Below are 21,993 nucleotides of genomic sequence, written 5' to 3' on the forward strand. Positions count from 1 at the left end.
ACAAAAGCACTACTCTAACACTCAAACAGGCGGATGCAGCAGCAGAGCTAGCTGCTAAGGAAGTCGAATTTGAAGGGTTGCTGGAAGAAGAGAGACAAATGGAGAAGATAGAGGAACAGCAGAGAAAAATGGAAGTAGAAAAGCGCAGACTTGAACGCCTTCAAGCAGAAAAGAATTTGAGGACTGCTCGAGCCAAACTGCAGGTCTACAGCCAGGTAGCCTCGCAGGAAGGCAGTCTCCATTCCTCTAATAGTTCAGTGGGAAATCATCATGTTCCCCCTGCTATCAGCCCTCCAACTCCCACTGTCACAGCATCCCCACCCGACCTAAACGTGTCATCCCTTGCCCAAGCCCTACAAGACAGTGTGGCTCTAAATAGACTTCCAGTTCCAGAGCCGTCTGTATTTAGTGGGGACCCCATTCAGTTCATTGAGTGGAAAACTTCATTCATGTCACTTATTGACAAAAAGGCCATCTCCCCAGCAGACAAACTTTAATACTTAAGGAAGTATGTAGGCAGCCCAGCTCGTAAAACATTGGAAGGAACTTTCTATAGAAATGACAGCGACACTTATAAGGATGCGTGGAACAAACTGGATAACAGATATGGCCAAACCTTTATTATACAGAAAGCCTTCAGAGTTAAGCTCACAGATTGGCCAAAGATCCAACCAAGAGATGCAGAAGGATTAAGAGACTTCTCAGATTTCTTAAACATTTGCCAAGATTCAATGACACATGTGAAGAACCTTGAAATACTGAATGACTGTGAAGAGAATAAGAAGCTAATCCTCAAACTACCAGAGTGGATAGCATCTCACTGGAACAGGAAGGTTACTGAAGCCGTAAAGGGCAATAAGGAATTCCCCAGTTTTAAGGACTTCGCCGCATTTATGGCGACAGAGGCAGAGATCGCTTGCAATCCGATCACCTCAGCTTATGCCCTCCGCAGCTCTGAGTCGAGCACTGCAAAACAAGGCAGCAGAGACCCTAAGAGGAACAAGGCAAGCGTTCTAAACACACAAACTGAGGCTGACACCGAGAGGCTCAAGCCAGTTAAAGGAAAGGAAAGACCTCCTTGTGCCTTCTGTCAAAATAATCAGCACAGACTACATGGATGTCCCAAGTTTATTGCTAAAACTCTGGAGGAGCGTCGAGATTTTGTCAGAGAACATAAGCTCTGCTATGGCTGCACCAAACCTGGACATAGTGCAAAAGACTGTCGACATCGACACTCATGCAACACGTGCAAGGGTAAACATCCCACTTGTTTACACGATGACAACTATGTAAAGAAGGAAAGGGTCCTGCCACAGGAAACCGCTATTCTGAGCAACCCCGGCCAAACGGAGGCTGCTGCAACTTCAATGTCAGTGATTACTGGACAGCCAACTAACACATCAATGATTGTGCCTGTGTGGGTGTCAAAAAAGGATGCAGGAACTGAGGAACTGGTTTACGCCCTGCTGGACACACAAAGTGACACGACATTTGTTGACTACACGAATCAAAGGCAATGGAGATACGTCCCTACCGACCAGAATCCTGCGGATCGTGCTTCTAGAGGTTGTTTCGTCAATGAGCTAATATCATCGAACTGGTTTACCGGCCCTGCATTTCTATGGGAAAAGGGAGTTGACCTCTCAGAAGAGGTTGCTCCGGAACTATCAGTCGGAGATCCAGAAGTTAAGGAAACACGAACTCTAAACATGGAAACTATAGAACAAGTTTCTCTTACTTATCGGCTGGCAAAGTTCTCGTCCTGGACTCGCGCCATCTGTGCAGTGGCTCGCATTCTCCGAAGGATCAACAAGGATAAGTCAATCGGCCTCTCTACAATGCAGGAAAGAGAAGAAGCCAAGCGCCTCATCATCAAAGATCTGTAGAGACAAACATACTCGGAGGAAGTGCGGCTATTGAAGAAAGGTTGTCAGCTGCCACCTCATAACAAACTAAATCAGCTCAACCCCTTCTTGGACAACAATGGTGTGATTAAGGTGAGAGGTCGACTCCGTGATTCAAACCTTCCTCTCTCAGTCAAACACCCTACCATCATTCCAAAGGAATATCATGTTACAAGGATGATCATAGCATACTGTCATGAAGAAGTCAAGCATCAAGGTGAGGGGATGACTCTCAGTGCAATTAGGACAAGAGGTTACTGGATACCAGGAATTGGTAGGATGGTTGCATCCTATCTTCGCCGATGTGTAGTTTGAAGCTTCGGAGACGGACAGAATAACAGAAAATGGCCGATCTCCCTCCAGAGCGAGTAAATCCATCTCCACCCTTTACCTACTGTGGACTGGATTGCTTTGGACCCTTCTATAGCAAGCAAGGATGTAGTGTGCGAAAACGATATGGTCTCCTTTTCACCTGCTTCTCCTCCAGAGCCATCCATATTGAAATGCTGGAGGATCTACCTACAGACTCATTCATAATTGTACTGCGCTTCTTCATTGCTATATGTGGAGCAGTGCGCCAGATCAAATCTGACCAAGGCAGTAACTTCCTAGGAGCCAACAATGAACTGCAGGAAGCCCTTGCGGAATTAGATGGTGATAAACTGACGAACTTCCTTTCTAAGAAGCAGTGTGACTTCATCCTAAATGCTCCTGGCTCAAGTCATGTTGGTGGAGTGTGGGAGCATCAAATTAGAACAGTCAGGCGTGTTCTCAACGTGACCCTTGGACTCTCACCTGGAAACCTATCTGATGCTTCCCTCCGAGCATTCTTCTATGAAGCAATGACGATAGTTAATAGTCGTCCTCTCACTATTGAAAACGTACATGATCCCAACAGTCTTGAGCCACTGACACCAAACCACTTACTTACCCTGAAGTCTACAATGGCCCTTCCTCCCCCCGGCAAGTTCATAAGGGAAGATATGTATGCGAGAAAGTTCTGGAGCCATTGGCGGAAAGAGTACTTGGCCAACATTGCCTTTAGACAACGCTGGCACACCCCAAAGAGAAACCTGCAGATCGGGGATATAGTCATAATGAAGGATTAAGACTTGCCCAGAAATGAATGGAGGTTGGGAAGAGTCGTAGAGACTATAATGGACAGAGCTGGACTGGTTAGGAGAGTGAAGCTCTGTCTAGGTGTCAGGAGACTTGGCAAAAATGGTGAACGTCTTACTAAGCGGTCAGTGCTCGAACGGGCAGTTCAAAAACTAGTCTTATTGTTGGAAAATGACTAGTTCATTCCTTGCATACTATGCTTCTGTTGTTTGGTCATTATTTGTATTATGAAATCATTTGTGTTCTCTCTTCCTATGGTTATGGAGTTATGATGTTTGTTACACTAATGATTTGGTGGGAGTGTAAATGACCCAGATTATTTATCTTATTTATATTTTTCAAACAGTTAAATCCCTGAACGAATTATACCTTATAATATAGATTAGACTCTTATTTTGAAATTCGGAACGGGCAGCTTCCGGGAAGGAAGATCATACTGCTACTGCTTGCAGCAGAAAAGGTTAATGAGAAGGTTATCGTTTTCCATCCATCTTTAAATTAGCATCTAGCCGGAATGCGAACAGGTATATTTGTGTGTTGTACTTGTTTACATTTTGGACAATTTGTTTATGAGTGATCTAGCAGGCTGATGCTAGCACCTCTTGTGCCTTTTCTGTGAATTAATTAGCATAACGGAAACGTGGTTATATCAAGTGAATGTTTATTTTGTTTTATGTTATGATTACAGCTCTTACGATGTGTCTATGGTAACTTGTGAATAAATGGGTTGGAATACCCCACCATGGTCCGTCCGTAATGATCATTGAGTGCATCGTCTGAATAAAGTCCGGCTGGAATGCTACACATAGACATATGGGTACGCGCATACACAGGCACTCAAGTGCTCCTGCATACACTCAGACACACAGAGTTTGCAGCACACCATGGTTGTTTTATGATGGGGTCGCTTCTACAAAACTGTTTCACAGACAGAAGAGTGAAGATCTGCAGAGGGACACCGGCCTGGCACATCTCCCCTTCTAGAAGATGCATGCTTAAATGAAGATGAATAAAGTTTTTTGTGAGTACTAATGAGTCCGGTGCATCTCTGGAGGCCAGAGGAATAAAAAGAACCGGGCTGAAACTGATTTCTTAACACTTATAAGAAATGAACAAAAAGAAAGAACACATTGAGCGATAAACTTACCTTGACTTAAATATTTGTTCGGGTTGCTGTTAGTGACTGATGTTGAGACTTTGTGCATTTGAGAGTACCTAAAGAATTCATTTACAGTAGCTTGCAAAAGTATTCGGCCCCCTTGAACTTTCCCACATTTTGTCACATTACAGCCACAAACATGAACCAATTTTATTGGAATTCCACGTGAAAGACCAACACAAAGTGGTGTACACGTGAGAAGTGAAACGAAACTCATACATGATTCTAAACATTTTTTACAAATAAATAGCTGTAAAGTGGGCTGTGAGTAATTATTCAGCCCCCTGAGTCGATACTTTGTAGAACCACCTTTTGCTGCAATTACAGCTTCCAGTCTTTTAGGGTCTGTCTCTACCAGCTTTGCACATCTACAGACTGAAATCCTTGCACATTCTTCTTTGCAAAACAGCTCCAGCTCAGTCAGATTAGATGGACAGCGTTTGTGAACAGCAGTTTTCAGATCTTGCTACAGATTCTCGATTGGATTTGGATCTGGACTTTGACTGGGCCATTCTATGTGCCAAAATGTGTTGAATAAAAGTAAAACATTTCCAGAAAAACAAATGCCAACATAAAGTACAGATACCTTAAAATTCTACAGAAGTACTATAAAGATTTATTTGTACTTCGCTACTTTCCACCTCTGCTACCATCTGCCTATGACCTGAAAAGGAGAGCTCCATCTTGAAATTTGTTTCAGCTCCTAAAATCTGAGCTAGCGAAACAAGCTGATGAATTAGCATTTCACCCTCTCTTTTAAATTTAGCCACTTCTGTCTCTGAATGGCCTCAAACTGAGGTGCTGATTCCCGTCACTGAGTGTTGGAGGCCATTGAAGCCTCCTGGAACACGTCATCAGTGAAAATCAGGGATTTGATTATGAGGTCACAGAGACTGAAAAATCTACTCTTTGTTTAGGTTTCCATCCAACAGGAACTACTCTGAATATGTACAACAAACATAAAAGGGAAAACCATGGTGTGCAGTTGGAGTACTTTGTTGGTCCAACCTATGATGAAGTATTATGGACCACATTAAAAAAAATATTAATCATTTTGAGAATACATTCAATATGTGAAGATTATAGTTGTGTTTTCAGACAAACTGCCACGATTGCTAGAACCTCTGAGTTAGTGATTTCAGAATCAGATTTAGTCACAGGGAACTGGTCTCTTTTTTTTTTAGTGCACAAACATAGTGTAGTTATCGGTATAAGAACTGAAAAGATTGTGTTGAAAGATGCAGATTGAGATGGAGATTTGTATAAAATGAAATGGCTGGCAGTAGATAGATGAAGGGCTATCGATGGTTACACCCCTGTGCTATAAAGAGGATGTATGTTGTATCACAAGATGACTGATCAATTTGTTTCACTAAGTTTTGTAGAGAGTATAGCAGCTGTGGCAGAAATATCAAATCCTTTTTTCTCAAAATTGAATTTTAACTTGTTTCTGGAAATAGAATTACAACTTCAATCTCACTGCCATTATTTAAAAATCCCTGAAAAATCTGTACTCTGTTCTCCATTAAAATCCCATTTTAGTTCAGGAGTAACATCATTAAATTTGCTTAAATTTGTTTGAGCACATCAAAACAACTTTCCACTCACCAATTTATTGCTTCCTGTTAAAGGGAACAGCCTCTGTTTCATTTGTTTATCTGCTCCAGGGCATCAACAACAACAAACCCAGCCCCATCATATAGTACGTAACGTTACTGTAACACCTGATCAATACATGAGAATCCGTTTGATCTTACAAACAGCTGCTAAACCTGAATAACTCATTCAGTGATTCTGATTCCATAACATACAAGACACTGAATTAATTAATACTGAGGGAGCAAACAGTTATTTTTTTCTAAACATCAGTGGAAGTTGAGCTTTGAGTCAAACTGAAAACCTTCTTTAAAATAAAAATAGAAAATCTGAAAATATATATGTAACTTTTCTTTTCGTGAAAACATGAACAAACACATACAAACAAGAGCTAAATAAAAAGAACGTAACATGAACGTAACACTGAGATGATCAGCTGACTTGGACAGTTTTGGTGACCTCAACTTGTGTTCTTCTTGGTTTTATAATCACTTTTTTCAGTCTTACTTCAGGCAAAGTGAAAATATTGTGGGCATGATGTTCACCGCTCTGTTATTGCAGCCCAAGTATTTATCAAACTATCGTCCATCCTGGAAAAACTCTTTGGACTCTTCTGTTTTTTTACTTGGATGTTATCGTTTTAGTCTCTACAGTCACACATTATCCTTCTGTTTGTTTTAGGAATGCAGCCTTATCTGATTCTGTGTGAATCACTGAGCCATTTCCACCATGCTGCAGTTCTTCTGTAGGCTGGTATGAATGCTGACTCTGTTTTGGTTTTTTACAATTTTTACATTTTCTGTATATCCAAAATCCAACGACAGCAACAAGAAGCACAGCAACGGACAGACCGACTATCAGCCCAACATATCCATCCTCCTTCCCTCCATCCTCCTTCCCTCCATCCTCTGTGGCTCCTCCTGTCTGACCTGCAGGTGAGAAACAGGTGTGAGGTGTCAGCTGTCAGGTAGGTGATGAGTGAAGAACAGAACAGAATCCATTTCCTCTTCAAACTGCTGTCAGACATTATCTACTGCACTCTGATCACATCACTCAGACCAGCTGCTTTCTACAAAGTCTCATCAACAACATATTTAGAAACAAACATCAACAACCAGGAAGCAGCTTCACCTCTGATCACACACACACACACTCTACTCACTCACCTGAAACAGTCAGGTTGACGGTGTTGATGGTCTCCCATGACCTTGTCTCGCCACTGAAGACACGACACTTGTATGTTCCAGTGTCATTAATCGTCACATTCTTCAAAATCAAAGACACGTCTCCATCCTTCATCTGTCTGTCCTGCAGATCCACCCGGTTCATAAAAGATGGATGCTGACCATCAGGATCAAACTGCTTGTCTCTGTACGAAAGTATATATTCATCTCTCAGGTCAGCTCTGTTCCACTCCACACCTATGATGTTGTTGTTTGGAGCTCGACATGTCAGACTGACGTTCTGTCCAGACTCAGCTGTGATGATTTTTTGGTCTGAAAGAAGAAACGACACAGAGCAGAGAGGTTAAAGGTCAAAGTAATTAACCAAACAGCCAATCACAGAGAAGACTTACAGAAAGAAAAGAGAAACCAGCAAAGAGAAATGTATTTATTTATTTTTTTAACTTTTTTCTTTGCTTAGTGGCAGCCTGTTGCAGGAGCTCTTTTTGTTTCTATGTTTAGATTTTACTTAATCACTTGCTCATTCTTAATTACTAATGGCTTTATTATTACTTTAAAGATTTTGTTTTTTATGTTTTTCTTTTAGAGTTTTTGGCTAATGAATAGTTAAATATTACACATTGTTTAGACTGAGAGTGCTGTGTTAAAAAAATGTTTGTTCCAGCTATCATTAAAGTGAAAAATGCTGCTAGCACATTTAGTGCCACTGCACACCCACCCTCAGCAGATCTAACTTTAATTATATTCCTGCTGACACTAAAGTGTCTTTTCTGTTTTTGTGTTTTTTCTCTCCTTTTTACAGTTGGGAGCATTTTTCAAAAAGCCAGAATCTTATATTTCCATAGCACAGGGTTAGATTTGCTGATTTTCTAACACTGGAAAATAACTCAAAATGTTAGAAATATTCCAGTGTTAGAAAATCAGCACTGCTCAGTGTTAGCCATTGTTAATCTTCAAAACTGACTAGGTTACTTTTAAACATATAACACTGTCAAAAGTGTTAATTTAACACTCAACAGTGTTGTATTTAACACTCAGAGGTGTGGACCCATATAGACGCTCTCCAGTGTTAATTTAACACTGGAGATTTTGCTGTGTATAAATACTCCTCAGAGTAGAAAGGCACTAAACAAAAAACAATCGATTTACCATATCCAACACTGAGCTCCTGCAAAGTCAGAGAGTGAAACATAATGTCCCAGAGCTGTTCTGTTGGATTAAGCAGGAAGGCGTGGGGCCAGTATAAATTCTTTCTTCCTCCTCCAGCAGCTGCCTGCATACTCCCACCACCGCATTGTTGTGCACCAGGACAAACCAAGGACCCACTGCACCAGTGTAGGGTCTGACAGTGAGTCCAAGAATTCCTCTTGATACCTAACGACAGTCAGGGTGCTGCTGACTAACCTGCAGAGGTCTGTGCATCCGTCAGTGGATATGATCTCCATGACCATCACTCACTCACCACCAAACCAGCCATGCTGAACAATAAATAACATTCTCTACAGATTCTGCAGACCTTTTTACATCTGTCTCATGTGCACTGACAGGAGCACAGTGTCAGAGCTGCAAATTAACACAATGCAGCTAAAGCTGATTGACAAACCCTGTTACTTAACGAACCAGATCAAAATCACAGATGTTTCACTGACCACAGATCGATAGAAACACACGTGCTGATAATAAGTGACCATAATGTGTGAGAGAAAGCAGCCTCTCATTATAAGACACTGTGAGTCTCTGCATGCTGCCTTTATGTAGCTACAGCTGTTTGTATACACTGAACTAAAAGCTTTGTAGCTGCATACTGACTCCTGACACTACAACACATCACACTGACACACACTGTGTAAATCTCCCTGCTCTGACTTAGCCTTGGGATGTCTAAACACAATAATCAAGCACGCCCAAAGGAACTTTATGCAGGTGGTCAGCAGCACTCTGCATCTGGTATCTTAATGGAGCGGTCACAGTGTCACAGTTGTAATAAAGGTTTTTATGATTGAGTTGCATGTTAATAAATCTGTAAATGTTATATGTTTGTCAGGTTAAATATCATGATGCTGGTTATAACTGGTTGCAAATGTTAAGATTAAATGTATCTTTAATTGATTATTTATAGAACTCCTGATATTACATCACTAAGATTGCTTTTGTGGTTTATTTTAATAGCATCAAGCTGTAAAAACAATCAGTTAAATGGCCGTTCGACTCTATAGCTGTTGGAAGTTTTGCCATAGTTGTGCGCTACTATTAGAAAACTTGCAAACCACACAAAATGGGGACAAATTTATGGTCTGTAGCGCCCTCTTGTGGACAGAATATGAAATATCGCTTGTGCAGCATATACTACCCCAGCAGAAGGTCATATTATTGTCCATCCAATAATATTTCATTCAATATTTATTTTTTCCAGGAACCCACACTCACACACTATAACACAATGTTTTCAGTCATGGGTGGATTAAGACTGGATTAAAACAGTGTTTAACGTGTCTCTGGGACTTTTTGAAGACAATTACATCGTATTGCGTCATATCTCCAGTGTTTCCTCGGAGGGCGCTCTCTGCACCGGGGCTGTTATTGACCGTGGCTGCTGGTCTCTGGGGCCCCTCAGCCTGGTTGGAGGGCTCCTTGGCCTCCCTCCTGCTGTGTGCCCAGCCCGGAGGCTGCGGTCTGTGACCGGCTCCCGGTGCAGACGGCTCTCTGTTATAATGTTTCCTCACTTGGCTCATGCGAGCCCAGCCCAATTTTTACTCTTTAAGTGTGCGCGTGTGTGTATATGTGTGCGGGTGGGGGTGGGGGGATATATGTGTATTGAGAGTGTGGGGAGTGAGTCGGAGGGTGGGGTGGGCTGCTTTTAACTATGTAAAGCACTTTGTGCTACATTTTTTCTGTATGAAAAGTGCTTTATAAATAAAGATTGATTGATTGGTTGATTGATTACCCAAATTCTTAGGTAGCTGCAGTCTTCCTTACAGAAAACCTGTAAACACCAGCGTTTCAATGCAGTTTTCAGAAATGGTCCTTAAAGCATCGTAAAAACGCATTGTTTACTTTCTGTTTTGGCCTCTTGTCCACACTGAGACGGCGTTTTTGCTGATGTAAAACACAGCATTTTCAAAACGCTCTCGAAAACGCATACATTTGAAAGCTGTGCTTTCACTTCACAGTGTGGACAGTAAAAACTGAGACTTTCTAAAACGATGACACATTTTAGTCATATGATGCAGTCATGTGACCAATTCAACCAAGATGGCGGAGGTTATCGTCCCTTACTGGTTTTAATTTTGACAGCCCTATTAAAGATTAATATCAGTTTGTAAATGCTCCAGATAGCTTTTCTTCAAATTCTTTAATTCTCACTCGCTTTTGCAATTTTGTAATTTTGCGTTACTCTCAGCAACAACTCCACCTCATTGTTAGTCCATTTAAAAAAAACTGTGCTTTTCTTCAACATCCTACTGCGACGTTTCAAAGAGCCGGAAAGTAAATAAACGGCACGCATGTGCAGTACTGGAACGTAAGCATTTTTGGCCATTTCAATATGGACGCACACTCTGTGAAAACGACTGAAAACTCTAGTGTGGACGCGGACGCCTTTTCCAAATCTATCCAGGCTAGTGTGGCACAGGCATTTTTGAAAACGGAGATTTTCCGTTTTTTTTTTTAAGATCCCGTGCCAAAAATGAAGGAAAACGCTGCCAGGAACGTGCCAAAGCAACAGTTGGTGATATATTCCTAACCGTGTAGTAATGTTGGCCAATCAGAAGTCTAGAAGCCTCGGTGGGAAAGAGTAAACAAACATTGTGCATAGAAGCAGAACTGAGTCCTATGTGTGGAGGAACAGTAACTTCATGTGTATATGTAAACATTTAAACACTGCAGAGAGTACAATTAACTAGAGATGGACCGATCCGATATTACGTATCGGTATCAGTCCGATACTGACATAAAATACTGGATCGGATATCGGAGAAAAATAAAAAATGTAATCCGATCCATTAAATATCACGAAAGCACCTCACAAAACTTGCAACATGCCGTAACTCACCTCAGAACGTTAGCACGTCGGAGCAGTATGCATCACGTGATAGAGCGGCTGTGGCATGCGGGACCTGTCGGTGGTCTGGATAGCATGTGGAGCTTCGCTAGCAACCCGGCATTTCATCTCTGACAAAGTTATCCCCGAGAGAAGTAAAGCAAGTGTGTAAGTCCATCTCTGAATGTTTGTAAAGCATTCCTGCGTTAAGCTTAACGAGCGACTGCCTCTCGCTCTTGCTGCTACTTCAATCATGAAACTGCTTAACGATCAGCTGATCGGCTTTTCTGTCGCGACTCCGTCTCTCTTGTTTGTTTTTGGCCCACTTTGCACCAGAAAGAGGAAACCAGCGGCTGAACAACAGCAGCACGTTTAAGCTTGATCAGCTGTTGTTAGAATTTATTTAATATTACTTTCTACTCCAGGATCTTTTTCTACACAGCTGACGCTGGTAACTGTGCAGGGGCGCATCTAGCAAAGTTTAGCCAGGGGGGCCGATAGGGCATTAACAGGGAAAAGGGGGCACAAAGACATACTTTTCTTTCTTATTCTCATTTAAAATGTCTCGCTTTTAATTATTTAATATTTATCTGAATCTTACACCCAAAGTTTTAATCTGATGTAAAATGAATAGAAGTCAATTACTGTATATAGTAACTATTAAGTCTAATATACCCTAGTAAGCTATAGTACTTTTCCTTTGGGAAGGTACCATCTGTGCAGTCTGCAATTTTGTTGAAGAAAGATGTTGAATCTATTTAATATTTCTTGAGAAATAGTTGATTTCTGTGCATTTTTTTTCACACTGCATCAAATTACGGTTGATTACGTCGATTAAGCATCATGAGGTGGAGCGTGAGGGGTGGTTCCCTATTTTTTATTTATTTATTTTTATTGTTGCTGGGAGTTGGAACCCTATTAGTTAGGTTGCTTAATATTTATGCTAAGTACTCTTTAAAATACCAGAATAGGGAGGATGGTGTAGGTTTAAGTTTATCAGATTGATCAGTATTGCTGAACTAAGAAAATTTTTTTTTTTGCATACAGGTATAACAGAATAGCTTTAGTGTAGCTGTTGTTTTAAACTTGAGTATGAACTTATACAAATTTCAGCAAGATATTTAAAAAACAGTTTTGTTGATTAAAAAACACACTATATCGGATTCATATCGGTATCGGCAGATATCCAAATTTATGATATCGGTATCGGTATCGGACATAAAAAAGTGTTATCGTGCCATCTCTACAATTAACACCAACAGTATTTTCTGTAATTTTCTGTATTTCCCTTCTAACATCAAAAAAGACGCACACCTTTGACGCTGCGCTTTCTCCGTTTTCCACGTCCACACATAAACGCAAAAACTGAGTTTTTGAAAATCTCCACCCTGGCAGGAGTTTCTAAAAATCTCTGTTTTCAGTGACTGAAAACATCGTTTACATGTGGACAAAAGGTGCAAATGCATGGAAAAATCTGCGTTTTCAAAAATATCCGTGTACGTGTGGACGTAGCCTTAAACTCACCTAACCTCCCTTGTCATTGTCTTGTAATCAGCACAATAAGGCAAACATCTCCACTGAGACCAATTAATGCAGTGACAGCTATAGCCTGGGGAAAACTGCTAGATATCCTGTAGTCCAGATGATAGATGGGAGTGGCTGGATGCATGTTGGTAGACAAGAAACCAGAAGATGAAAGAGCTTGAAGGCTGATCTAATTTAAGTGGAAATGGACTAAATGGTCAAATTGATTTCATATCCACAGAGTGCTCACCTGTCCTACCCTTCATGCCACAAAGCTGCATTTTAGCCACATTACAGTTGTCTCCCTCAACTTGCGTGCAGTTACCTTGTTGTGGTTCCCAGTCCAACAACAGCTACAAGGGATTCACCTACACATACATCAGGCTTAGCATGCAGCGCAACAAGAACAGGCGGCCTCTTCTGTATCAACTATATTAACTGCATCTAAAGCTGTGCCTTTACAGCCCTCTGCATCTACAATTCCTGTGGTCTTTACTCATCTTTTACTAGTGCAGCCTCTTCCTCCTGCTTCACCGCTGCCTCCAGCTACTGTTATGATGCCGCAAGATGCCAATCTATAGAACGTATGTGGATAAGTTTTGCCACTCAAACAATATCGCTTCATAATCGCTGATAAGGAGACTAAGTCAAAAGCCAAGAGGCCAAGACTTATAGTCAACTCTTCAGATGTTGACAGTCTACTCCACTGTCACATCCACCTGTTCATTATCCTGCACCATCACATCTACAGCACTCCTTCCCAGCACCCTTTTCTGCAACTCCTTACCTTCTCTCATCTAACAAGTATGACGGAGATGACAAATGCTTCATCATATGTGAGCCAAATTCCTGCGGTCAGAGGATTTAGGTCGGTTCTATCTGCAGTGTTCCAACAAGTCTTCACACACTAAGTTGGTTTTATTGTCCCACAAACCTGGCCGTCCACTTTTTGGTTGAGGAGGGTCACCCGCCCCAGATGTACTCAGGTGCACTTCTACAAGATCCTGACTGTACGGCACTGGAAGCCAGATGACGTAGGCCATTTCTGAATGTTCATTGGTTGGCAGGTGAAAAAAGGAGCAGGAAATGATAGCAGAGTTTACAAAGAACAAGAGAACCTAAAAAACTTCAAAGATCAAAAACTAAAGCACGAAAAGCACAGACAGTGACTGTAGCGATACTTGTCTTTGTTTTTAACACTCGGGAGCTTTTGGTATGTTAGCCTTAGCTCTGCTCCCCGGCTGGCTGACAGACCACAAACAACACGAGCAACAGACGCCACAGACCGATTAAAGCACAGAATCTGTGCACTGCCACCATTTCAACCACAGATCTCACTTTAGTCAGAAGGACAGTCCCCACAGTGGTACAGATAGCAAACATGCTAACTCTACAATAAAACAAGTACAGACCCCACCCAGCCTCATGATGCATTCACGGACACAAACAAATGGAATCGACATGAAACAAATTATTTGTGAAGTATTGGCACCACATAAACGACAAAGATACCATTTTCCCCCTTTTTATCTCAGAGGGGAAAATTTTGGTTTATTAACCTCACCTGCGGAGACAAACACGATGATGCCAAAAAACAGCAAAGTGGAGCAGAGTGACGCAGTTTCAGACATTTCCGTGTTCTTCTTTCTGATGATCGGACAAGTTTGTTCTAAATGTGCTAGTCTGATGATGTTTTCTGCGAATAACAGACTATGACTTTTAAAAAGTAACTAGGGTAGATTCAATTTAAAGTTTAAGCAAGACAAAGATTATTTGAGCTTCAGCCGATCGTTTCAACTTCAAACTTGCGTTCAGTTCTCTTAAGGTAGTCGCATTTAAGTGACGTCAGGTTCGCTGAGCTATACGAACAATAAGTGAGTCATAAGAAAAGAGGTGAAAACTAAAACAGCTCTGAGTGTTTCTTGAATGATCTCCGTAACCGCTCTGATCCATAAACAATCAGCTCCATGCGACCAAAGGACTTTAAAATCATTCCACTGTACAACAATGTAAATATATAAAAATGAAGCCCTCAAACACTTTCCTGATTGGCGTCCTGTCTAACTTCTTAATAAGGACTAGAAAGTTTCTACCCAAATATTTGCTCATACAATTAAGGTAGCTTTAGCTTTCGTAACTGATGAGACACAAACAGAGGAATTGGTATATCTCTGATCATATAAGAATGGTATTAGACCTTATTGATTATTTACTTCTCATTTGATTTCTACAAAACTTTTGATTCCATCCAAAAAAACAAAACAAAAAAACATTCTGCACTTGATAGGTTTAGCTTAGCGTTTCTTCTATAACACTATCAAGAAATGTACACAAATGTGAATTGCTTTACAAAACGGAAGTCTTTATTTTCTAAAGCATTAGATTGCACTAAATGTGAACAAAACTTTTAAAGACTCCATCAACCATGAAACTGAAAATAACTCAATTTCTTAAATAAAATCTGCACTGTTTATTTACGATGCAATTAGTTCTTTGTAAAATGTCAAAATGTTAGTAATTATTTTTATTTTTATCTTAACCTTGTTTCTATCTTACTTCACTATATTGTGAAATTATAAAGAACACCATTATGAATCCCTTCCCAATATTCTAAATGTTATTTATAATGTCCATCCATCCATCCATCCATCCATTTTCTTCCGCTTATCCGGGGCCGGGTCGTGGGGGCAGCAGCCCAAGCAGAGAAGCCCAGACCTCCCTCTCCCCAGCCACTCTACTCTGAGTCCCTCGTGAATGGCCGAATTTCTCAACCTATCTCTAAGGGAGAGGTCAGCCACCCTTTGGAGGAAGCTAATTTCCGCCGCTTATATTCGCGATCTCGTTCTTTCGATCACTACCCACAGTTCGTGACCATAGGTGAGGGTAGGGGTGTAGATTGACCGGTAAATACAGGCCGTTTAAATTGAGAGCTTCGCTTTTACGCTCAGCTCTCTTCACCACAACAGACCGGTACAGCGTCCGCATCACTGCAGCCACTGCACCAATCCATCTGTCGGTCTATCGCTCTTTCTCCAATCACTCATGAACAAGACCCCAAGATACTTAAACTTCTCCACTTGGAGCAGTCTCTCCTCCCTGACCCGGAGTGGAGTCCCCATGCTGGACCATGGCCTCAGATTTGGAGGTGCTGATTCTCATTCCCACCGCTCTTACGTTCATATCAAAGTTTATATTTGTGTTTTGGGTTGTTTTTATGTTGTTGTTTTAAAATGTGCGCGTTCACTTGAGTTCAATACGGTATTTTCGTCAAATGCGCATGTGTGTGAGATGAAAATACTGCAAAGTTTCCCAGTAGGAGCAAGTTCGCCCTTAAAATGGCAGGAAAAAAATGCACAGCAAAAAGAAAATATGAAGATGAACACAGGACGTTTTTAACAGAGTGGGAGAGTTTATATTTTTTTGTTGAACGCAATGGTAAGCCATTCTGCCTTATATGTCAGACATCATTAGCGTATTTCAAAGCTTCAAATCTTCAGTGCCACTTCAGCTCACTCCATGCTAACATCAACCAGGAATTTCCAAAATTCAAATTCAAATTCAAATTCAAATTTTTATTTGTCACGTACACAGGGACTGAAAGGGACTGAACTTCGCAGGGACTGAACTTCGCAAACACGAGTTGGCCACTTTGAAAAGTCAGGCAGAAAAGCAGATACAGTTTTTCCAAAAATTAACGAAGCGGTCAGAGACCATAACGCTCGCATCCTATCAGCTGGCTTGGAACATTGCACGGGCTAAAAAGCCATACAATGAAGGGTAGTTCGTTAAAAAATGCCTCAGTGACGTTGTTAAAATGTTGTCTCCTGAAAACGACAAATTAAAACGCATGGTATCAGACGTCCAGCTGTGCCGCCACACTGTTGAACACAGAATATCGGACATTAACACGGCTATTGAATCACAGTTGCACTCTGACCTTCAAGCATGTGAGTATTTTAGTGTCGCATTGGATGAGAGTTGTGATATACAAGACAAGCCTCAGTTGGCAATATTTGCACGGTCTGTGTCAAACGATTGTGTGATCAAAGAAGAACTCCTGGATATTGTGCCATAAAAGACAGAACCCGTGGCATAGATGTGAATGAAACCATGATGGCTGCATTTGAAAAAGCAAATCTACCCATAACGAAATTAACTGCAATAGCCACGGATGGAGCACCAGCCATGATGGGATCTGTGAACGGGCTTGTGGGCTGTGCAAAGCTGACCAAACTATTCCTGACTTTTGGAATTTCCACTGCATCATCCACATGGAGCAACTCGTGTCTAAATCATTGAATTTAGATAACGTCATGAAGCCTGTGATGGAAATTGTCAACTATATCCGCACAAATGCGCTTAACCACAGGCAATTCAAGAATCTCATCGCTGAGCTGGACCAAGGGCTTCCAGGTGACCTGCCGCTGCACTGCACTGTGAGGTGGCTGTCAAAAGGCCAGGTACTCTCTCGCTTCTTTGAGCTTTTGGATGCAGTGAAACTGTTTATGGAAAAGAAGGACAAGGACTATCCCGAGCTCTCGGACCTCAAGTGGATTATGGACCTGGCCTTTTTGGTCAACATGCTGTGTCACTTGGACAGACTGAACCTGACCCTGCAGGGTAAGTTAAAAATGCTGCCTGACCTGGTGCAAAGTGTGTTTGTCAACAAACTGAAGCTGTTCAAGACACATATTCAAAAGGGAGATTTAACGCATTTTCCCACTCTGCTAAAAGCCAGCGGGCAAGTCGCCAGCGCTGCCCTGAGTAAGCAAAGAGCCAGTATAAGTCACTGAAGGGTTGTAAGGACCACTTTGGTCCCGCAGCCAGGCCAACAAAAGCATTCTGTCAGAGTTCTTATTGTATTGGCCTCCTTGCTGGCGTCTGACTAAGCCTCCTGAACTACCCTATCATCACCATCAATGCCGGTCTGTAGACAAGCTGTTTCTGCTGCTAATCAGATGGTCAGCACTCATAGTTTCTCAATCTATACTGTTGCCCTCCTGGCTATCCACCTCAGTAGCTTAATCTCCATCACTGGCCTCCTGGATGCCCCCCCTGAGATACTCAGGCTCGCAGGGTTTTTAGTATTTTGGATTCTGTTCACCCTTCCTCAGTTCAGAGTTTTCTGGACTTCTTGATGTTGTTTTTGGATTATTCTGGATTATTCACATTTCAATTTAATTTTCAGTTTAATTTAAAATTTAAATTCTGTTTATCTTGATTTTGAGGAACTCGTGTTTACTGTATGTTTTATGGTTACGCAGCTATTTTAGTTTTTTCTACCAATGTTGCTGTGTTTCTTCACAGGGATATGGAGTTGGTATCCATTTTAAAAGAAGATCTGAGAGTAATGGAGGAACTTAACACCCATTAACAAGCCATTAATGGCACTTGAATAAACAAGAGTACAGACCTACCGCCAAGAACAGGTCATCCAGGGGACCTGACACACCCCCACCTATTGGTTGGAGATAGACAGAATTGGCTGAGAATCCACCACTCTCCGTGGTCACAGGCAACCAGCTCACCCCTGGTGACAGCAGTTTCAGAGAGCAGCACATCCCCACCTATGGCAACTATGAGGGACAGTAAAACTTTTCCCTAAACCCACTGTCAGAATCTTCCAGACAAGGTGTCATGAAAGTGCTACATTATGCCACAAGAATGCCTGAAGTGCCATTACCTCAGGCAAGTAACAGTGACACTGGGGATACATATCACATCTGTCTCTGCACACTGAAAGAAGAGATCGTTCTTCGGACATGTGGCATTTGTTCGATTAGGGAGAGGTGAAAGTTTTGGGAGTGTCAGTGACGAGAGAGAGAAAGAAAGAGATCGAACAGCTAGTTTATGGTTCGGTAAGGACATGTCACTTCAGAGTCATCAATACTTTACAAAGACTTCAGTTCAAGTTCTAGTGGCTAAAATTTTGCCAAGACTTGGAGGACTGTGTTCTCTGCTTGCACTGTCCGGAAGGGACCGTCACAATGCTCCTATGCCTCCTTGGAACAGGATCAGGTAGAATGACTTGGGTGGGCATACTTGGCTTATTCCCCTTACCACTGACCAATGGAAAAGCTATGACCTTGTCACCATGAAGAGCAAGGTGGGAAATAGCTGCACAGAAGCGACACTGTGTTCCCCGAGTCACAGACCAGGTAATAGGTTTAACAATGTCCATCAATGTCCACCTTTCTTGTTCCATTTGTGTTGCATTCAAGTGATGTGGTAGAATTTTGGCCATGTTGCTATAAGATGGTGGCGGTAAGTCATACCACATCGGGTCGTGTCGAGCCAATCTGAGTCGGTACTAATGGAATAAGTGCTTGAGTGCACTGTTTGGAAAGTTTGGATATGACCTCTGTAGCCCAATAAGACCTGGTACTCGGGCTTCTCCCTGAGACAGAGTTGTCCAGTGAACCCAGATTGGACTACCTCCATAATCTCCGAGGACAGTTATGGGAGTTACACGAGATGACAGACAGACTGTCTTTGATCCAGGCTCCTGGCTGAATTGAGTTATGATACACACTGCAGGAGAAAAGGCCATGCATCGAGACAGCAGGTGTGAGCCTACTGCCCAGAGAACAAGAATGGCCTTTCTCCCAAACTGATGAGTCAGTGGGTTGAACAATGCACTGTGCAGACTGTCAGGCATGGTTTACAGAGTGCAGATGGTCAATTGGAATAGGGTGGATGAGCTCTGATCATCTTGCACCCTACCAGCCCTCGATGCCATCTGAGCAGGAGTCAGGGCCCTGGCTCCAACTCCAGACTCTGAGCACAACTTTCAAGATGTCTGAGGCTGAAATGACTTTGTTGTGGACAAGTGGGTTGTTTGGCACAGTTAACCACTTAGGTGGGAAGAAAACTTTGTTTTGATTCTAAGGAAAGTGTGTTTATTGTACATGTTATGGTTATGTTGCTCTTTTAGGTTGATCTTGCCAATTTTGCTTTGTTGTTTTGACTTAAAGTTGTTTTTGTGGTGGAGCTGTTACACCACTGAAGTAATGTGCAGATTCGTTGACCTTCTTTGAAGCACTTTGTTAGTGTGTCTGTAAATGTTGACCAAAGAGCTCCCCCTAGTGTGTTAATGGGGTAGTGCAACCTGAAGTAGTTTCTCACGTCAAAATTAATTGTTTTGGGATTCCTCAGCTCCCTTTGTTTTAAAGAACTACACTTAATTAAGTGACAAAATGTGTTTATTGGTCCTCACTTCAAAATAATATAAAAATTGAAACTAGTAACTTAATGATCTAATTAATAACTGAATCCTCAGCAGCTTTGTCTGAGTGGAAAAGGGTGTGTGTGTGTGTGTGTGTGTGAGTGTGTGTGTGTGTGTGTGTGAGTGTGTGTGTGTGTGTGTGTGTGTGTGTGTGTGTGTTTGCATTGTGGTATTGTTGTATTTTTGCATTATCCCTATTAAACTGGTTCAGCAGTAAGAAAACTGTGTGAATGAGATTTCCTGCTTTTTGTAAAGTTTGATAAACTCTAAAATTAAGGGCTACTACAACATGGAGCTTCTTCTTTTTTTTCTTCAATGTTGGTTCATCTGTCTGTTCAATGTTTGTTATTAGAGCTAACGTAGCTCTGGTTATCTTAGACTGACCGACTAATAGATCCAAACAGTAAAATTTTAAATTTAATGTACTTTGGGTGTTTTTTTTTTTTCTTTTGAGGGTTTGTTTTTATGTGAGTTTATAAGAAAGTTATTTAATTTTCAATCTTTACTTATTTTTTAAATTTAGAAACATCTGAAGAGAAAAAACAAAGATTGTTTAATTCTAGTTTCATTTATTATTTCATTTATTTTTGCTGTTTATGTTTTCTCCTCATGTGCAGTGACAGAATGAAAGGACAAATGTGATGAAACTGAACAGAAGAGAAGTGGAGTAAAGTGTGACCAAGAGGAATCATTAAATGTTAACTTCCTGTCTTTTTGCTGGCAGTGAGTTAACACTAAAAATGAAACTGTTATAGTGTCAGTGGCTGCTGTTTCATAAATTTTACTTTGAGCCCAAATACTACAAGTATGTGTAGCTTATACTTTATAAGATAAGCATAAGAAATCTATACTTATTATTTTCAACAGTTAAACTTCTTGAAATGTATTATATTGAGGTAACACTGCTACCATGAGGCTGGACTGAGACACTACGTTGAATTATTCTAGCTGAACTATTAAAAATATTCTCAAACTGAAAATATGTTTGTGTACTATACACTATGGAGTAAAATATATATATATTACCACATAGAGGACATTTAGTGAGGAAACACAAGCAGGACAACCAACCACATGTAAAACATGAGAAGCAGAAAATAGTCCAGGAAGAAAGAGAGGCAGACGGATTATGTGACTCCTGCCAGCACTTCTCCTAAATCACATGACTGTAATCAGATTGACATGACCTTCCTCTTTATACTGTGTCAGTCTGACAGTTTTTGGTTCTTCAGATATATTGAAGCATATTGAATCCATTTAATATGATGGGTTTTTTCAGTAACAGTAATGCTTCACACTAACTCCGCATGACATTCATCTGTAACCAGTAAAGTGAAGCTTTAATCCTGGTCCAGATGGGTTGACATTAACAATCTATTAATCTACTGAAACTCACAGACTTCAGTCAACCTGTCAGATTATCTAAAAAACTGAAAGACGTCATTTTAAACACTTACTATTGTTCTGAAGGATCTCTGAAGCCCTCCAACACTCTTCTGATCATCAGGATGGAAAAAATAGGATTTACATGAATCAATCCATCCATTTTCTTCTGTTTATATGGGGGCAGCAGCCTAAGCACAGAAGCCTGTCCTCCCTCTTCCTACTGACAAAAGATATAATCTCTCCAGCGGTTCCTGGGTCTGCTGTCTCATTCCAGTGAGATATCCAAAGAACATCTCACCCAGGAGGCGTCCAAGACGAATCCTAGTCAGATGCCCAAACCACCTCATCTGGCTCCTTTCGATGTGGAGGAGCAGCATCTCTATTCTGAGCCTCTCCTGGATGACTCAACTCCTCACCCCATCTCTAAGCGACAGATCTGGTTTACAAAAGTAAATGTTTCCAACTAAAACTGTAAAGATGATCTGTAACAAGTTTCCTCTGTACCAAACTGACTGAACTGAGCAGTAAACTGCTGTTTTAAACAGACACACCCAGATCTGAGATCTTGCCACAGAGAAACCACTGTACGCTCAGAGATTTGATTAACAAATTTCAAAAATGCAAACTAAGGTGTGACCATAACAGGAAGTGGACTTATTTCACTGACACAGGTAGATGTGGAGACAACTTCCTACTGCACTCTGTGAATTTACATCAACTTGTTCTAATGAATAACAATAAAACCCCATGTTAACATGCTTAGGCTCACATAAAATATACACTATTTATATTTAATTGTACACACACAACTCAAAAACCTCATATGAGAATTAAGGTCTCTGTATTTACTTTTATGT

The 21,993-nt window shown here is 41.2% G+C and overlaps 1 protein-coding gene and 1 long non-coding RNA gene across 3 annotated transcripts; both read right to left on the reverse strand.

Moving 5' to 3' along the window:
• Positions 1 to 5,658: 5,658 nt before the first annotated feature.
• Positions 5,659 to 21,993, reverse strand: LOC120716471. 2 transcript variants are annotated; one of them, XR_005691925.1, is made up of 3 exons: positions 21,208 to 21,993; positions 6,945 to 7,274; positions 5,659 to 6,707 (listed from the first exon to the last, which is right to left on the reverse strand). XR_005691925.1 is itself a non-coding variant. In XM_040004013.1 (3 exons), the coding sequence occupies exons 1-3, from the start codon at positions 14,154 to 14,156 to the stop codon at positions 6,439 to 6,441; spliced, it is 666 nt and encodes a 221-aa protein (XP_039859947.1). In that variant the 5' UTR covers positions 14,157 to 14,908; the 3' UTR covers positions 5,659 to 6,438. The 2 variants fall into 2 exon arrangements, 1 of the variants encoding a protein (XP_039859947.1); XM_040004013.1 differs by lacking the exon at positions 21,208 to 21,993 and adding an exon at positions 14,090 to 14,908.
• On the reverse strand, positions 10,621 to 12,406 carry LOC120716503. Its single transcript, XR_005691953.1, has 2 exons — positions 12,249 to 12,406; positions 10,621 to 10,860 (listed from the first exon to the last, which is right to left on the reverse strand). It is a non-coding gene; the product is annotated as an uncharacterized LOC120716503 (long non-coding RNA).

Source organism: Simochromis diagramma, unplaced genomic scaffold, assembly GCF_900408965.1.
Source record: "Simochromis diagramma unplaced genomic scaffold, fSimDia1.1 OVJJ01000776.1, whole genome shotgun sequence".
Classification (NCBI taxonomy): domain Eukaryota; kingdom Metazoa; phylum Chordata; class Actinopteri; order Cichliformes; family Cichlidae; genus Simochromis; species Simochromis diagramma.

Bases quoted from the DNA above. Each gene is read 5' to 3' on its own strand.
- LOC120716471 (XM_040004013.1), bottom strand. From the start codon at position 14,156: ATGTCTGAAACTGCGTCACTCTGCTCCACTTTGCTGTTTTTTGGCATC. The intron at 7,275-14,089 runs GTGAGGTTAATA...TTCTTCTTTCAG, and splicing joins CATCGTGTTTGTCTCCGCAG to ACCAAAAAATCATCACAGCT. The intron at 6,708-6,944 runs GTGAGTGAGTAG...TCTCACCTGCAG, and splicing joins CGTCAACCTGACTGTTTCAG to GTCAGACAGGAGGAGCCACA.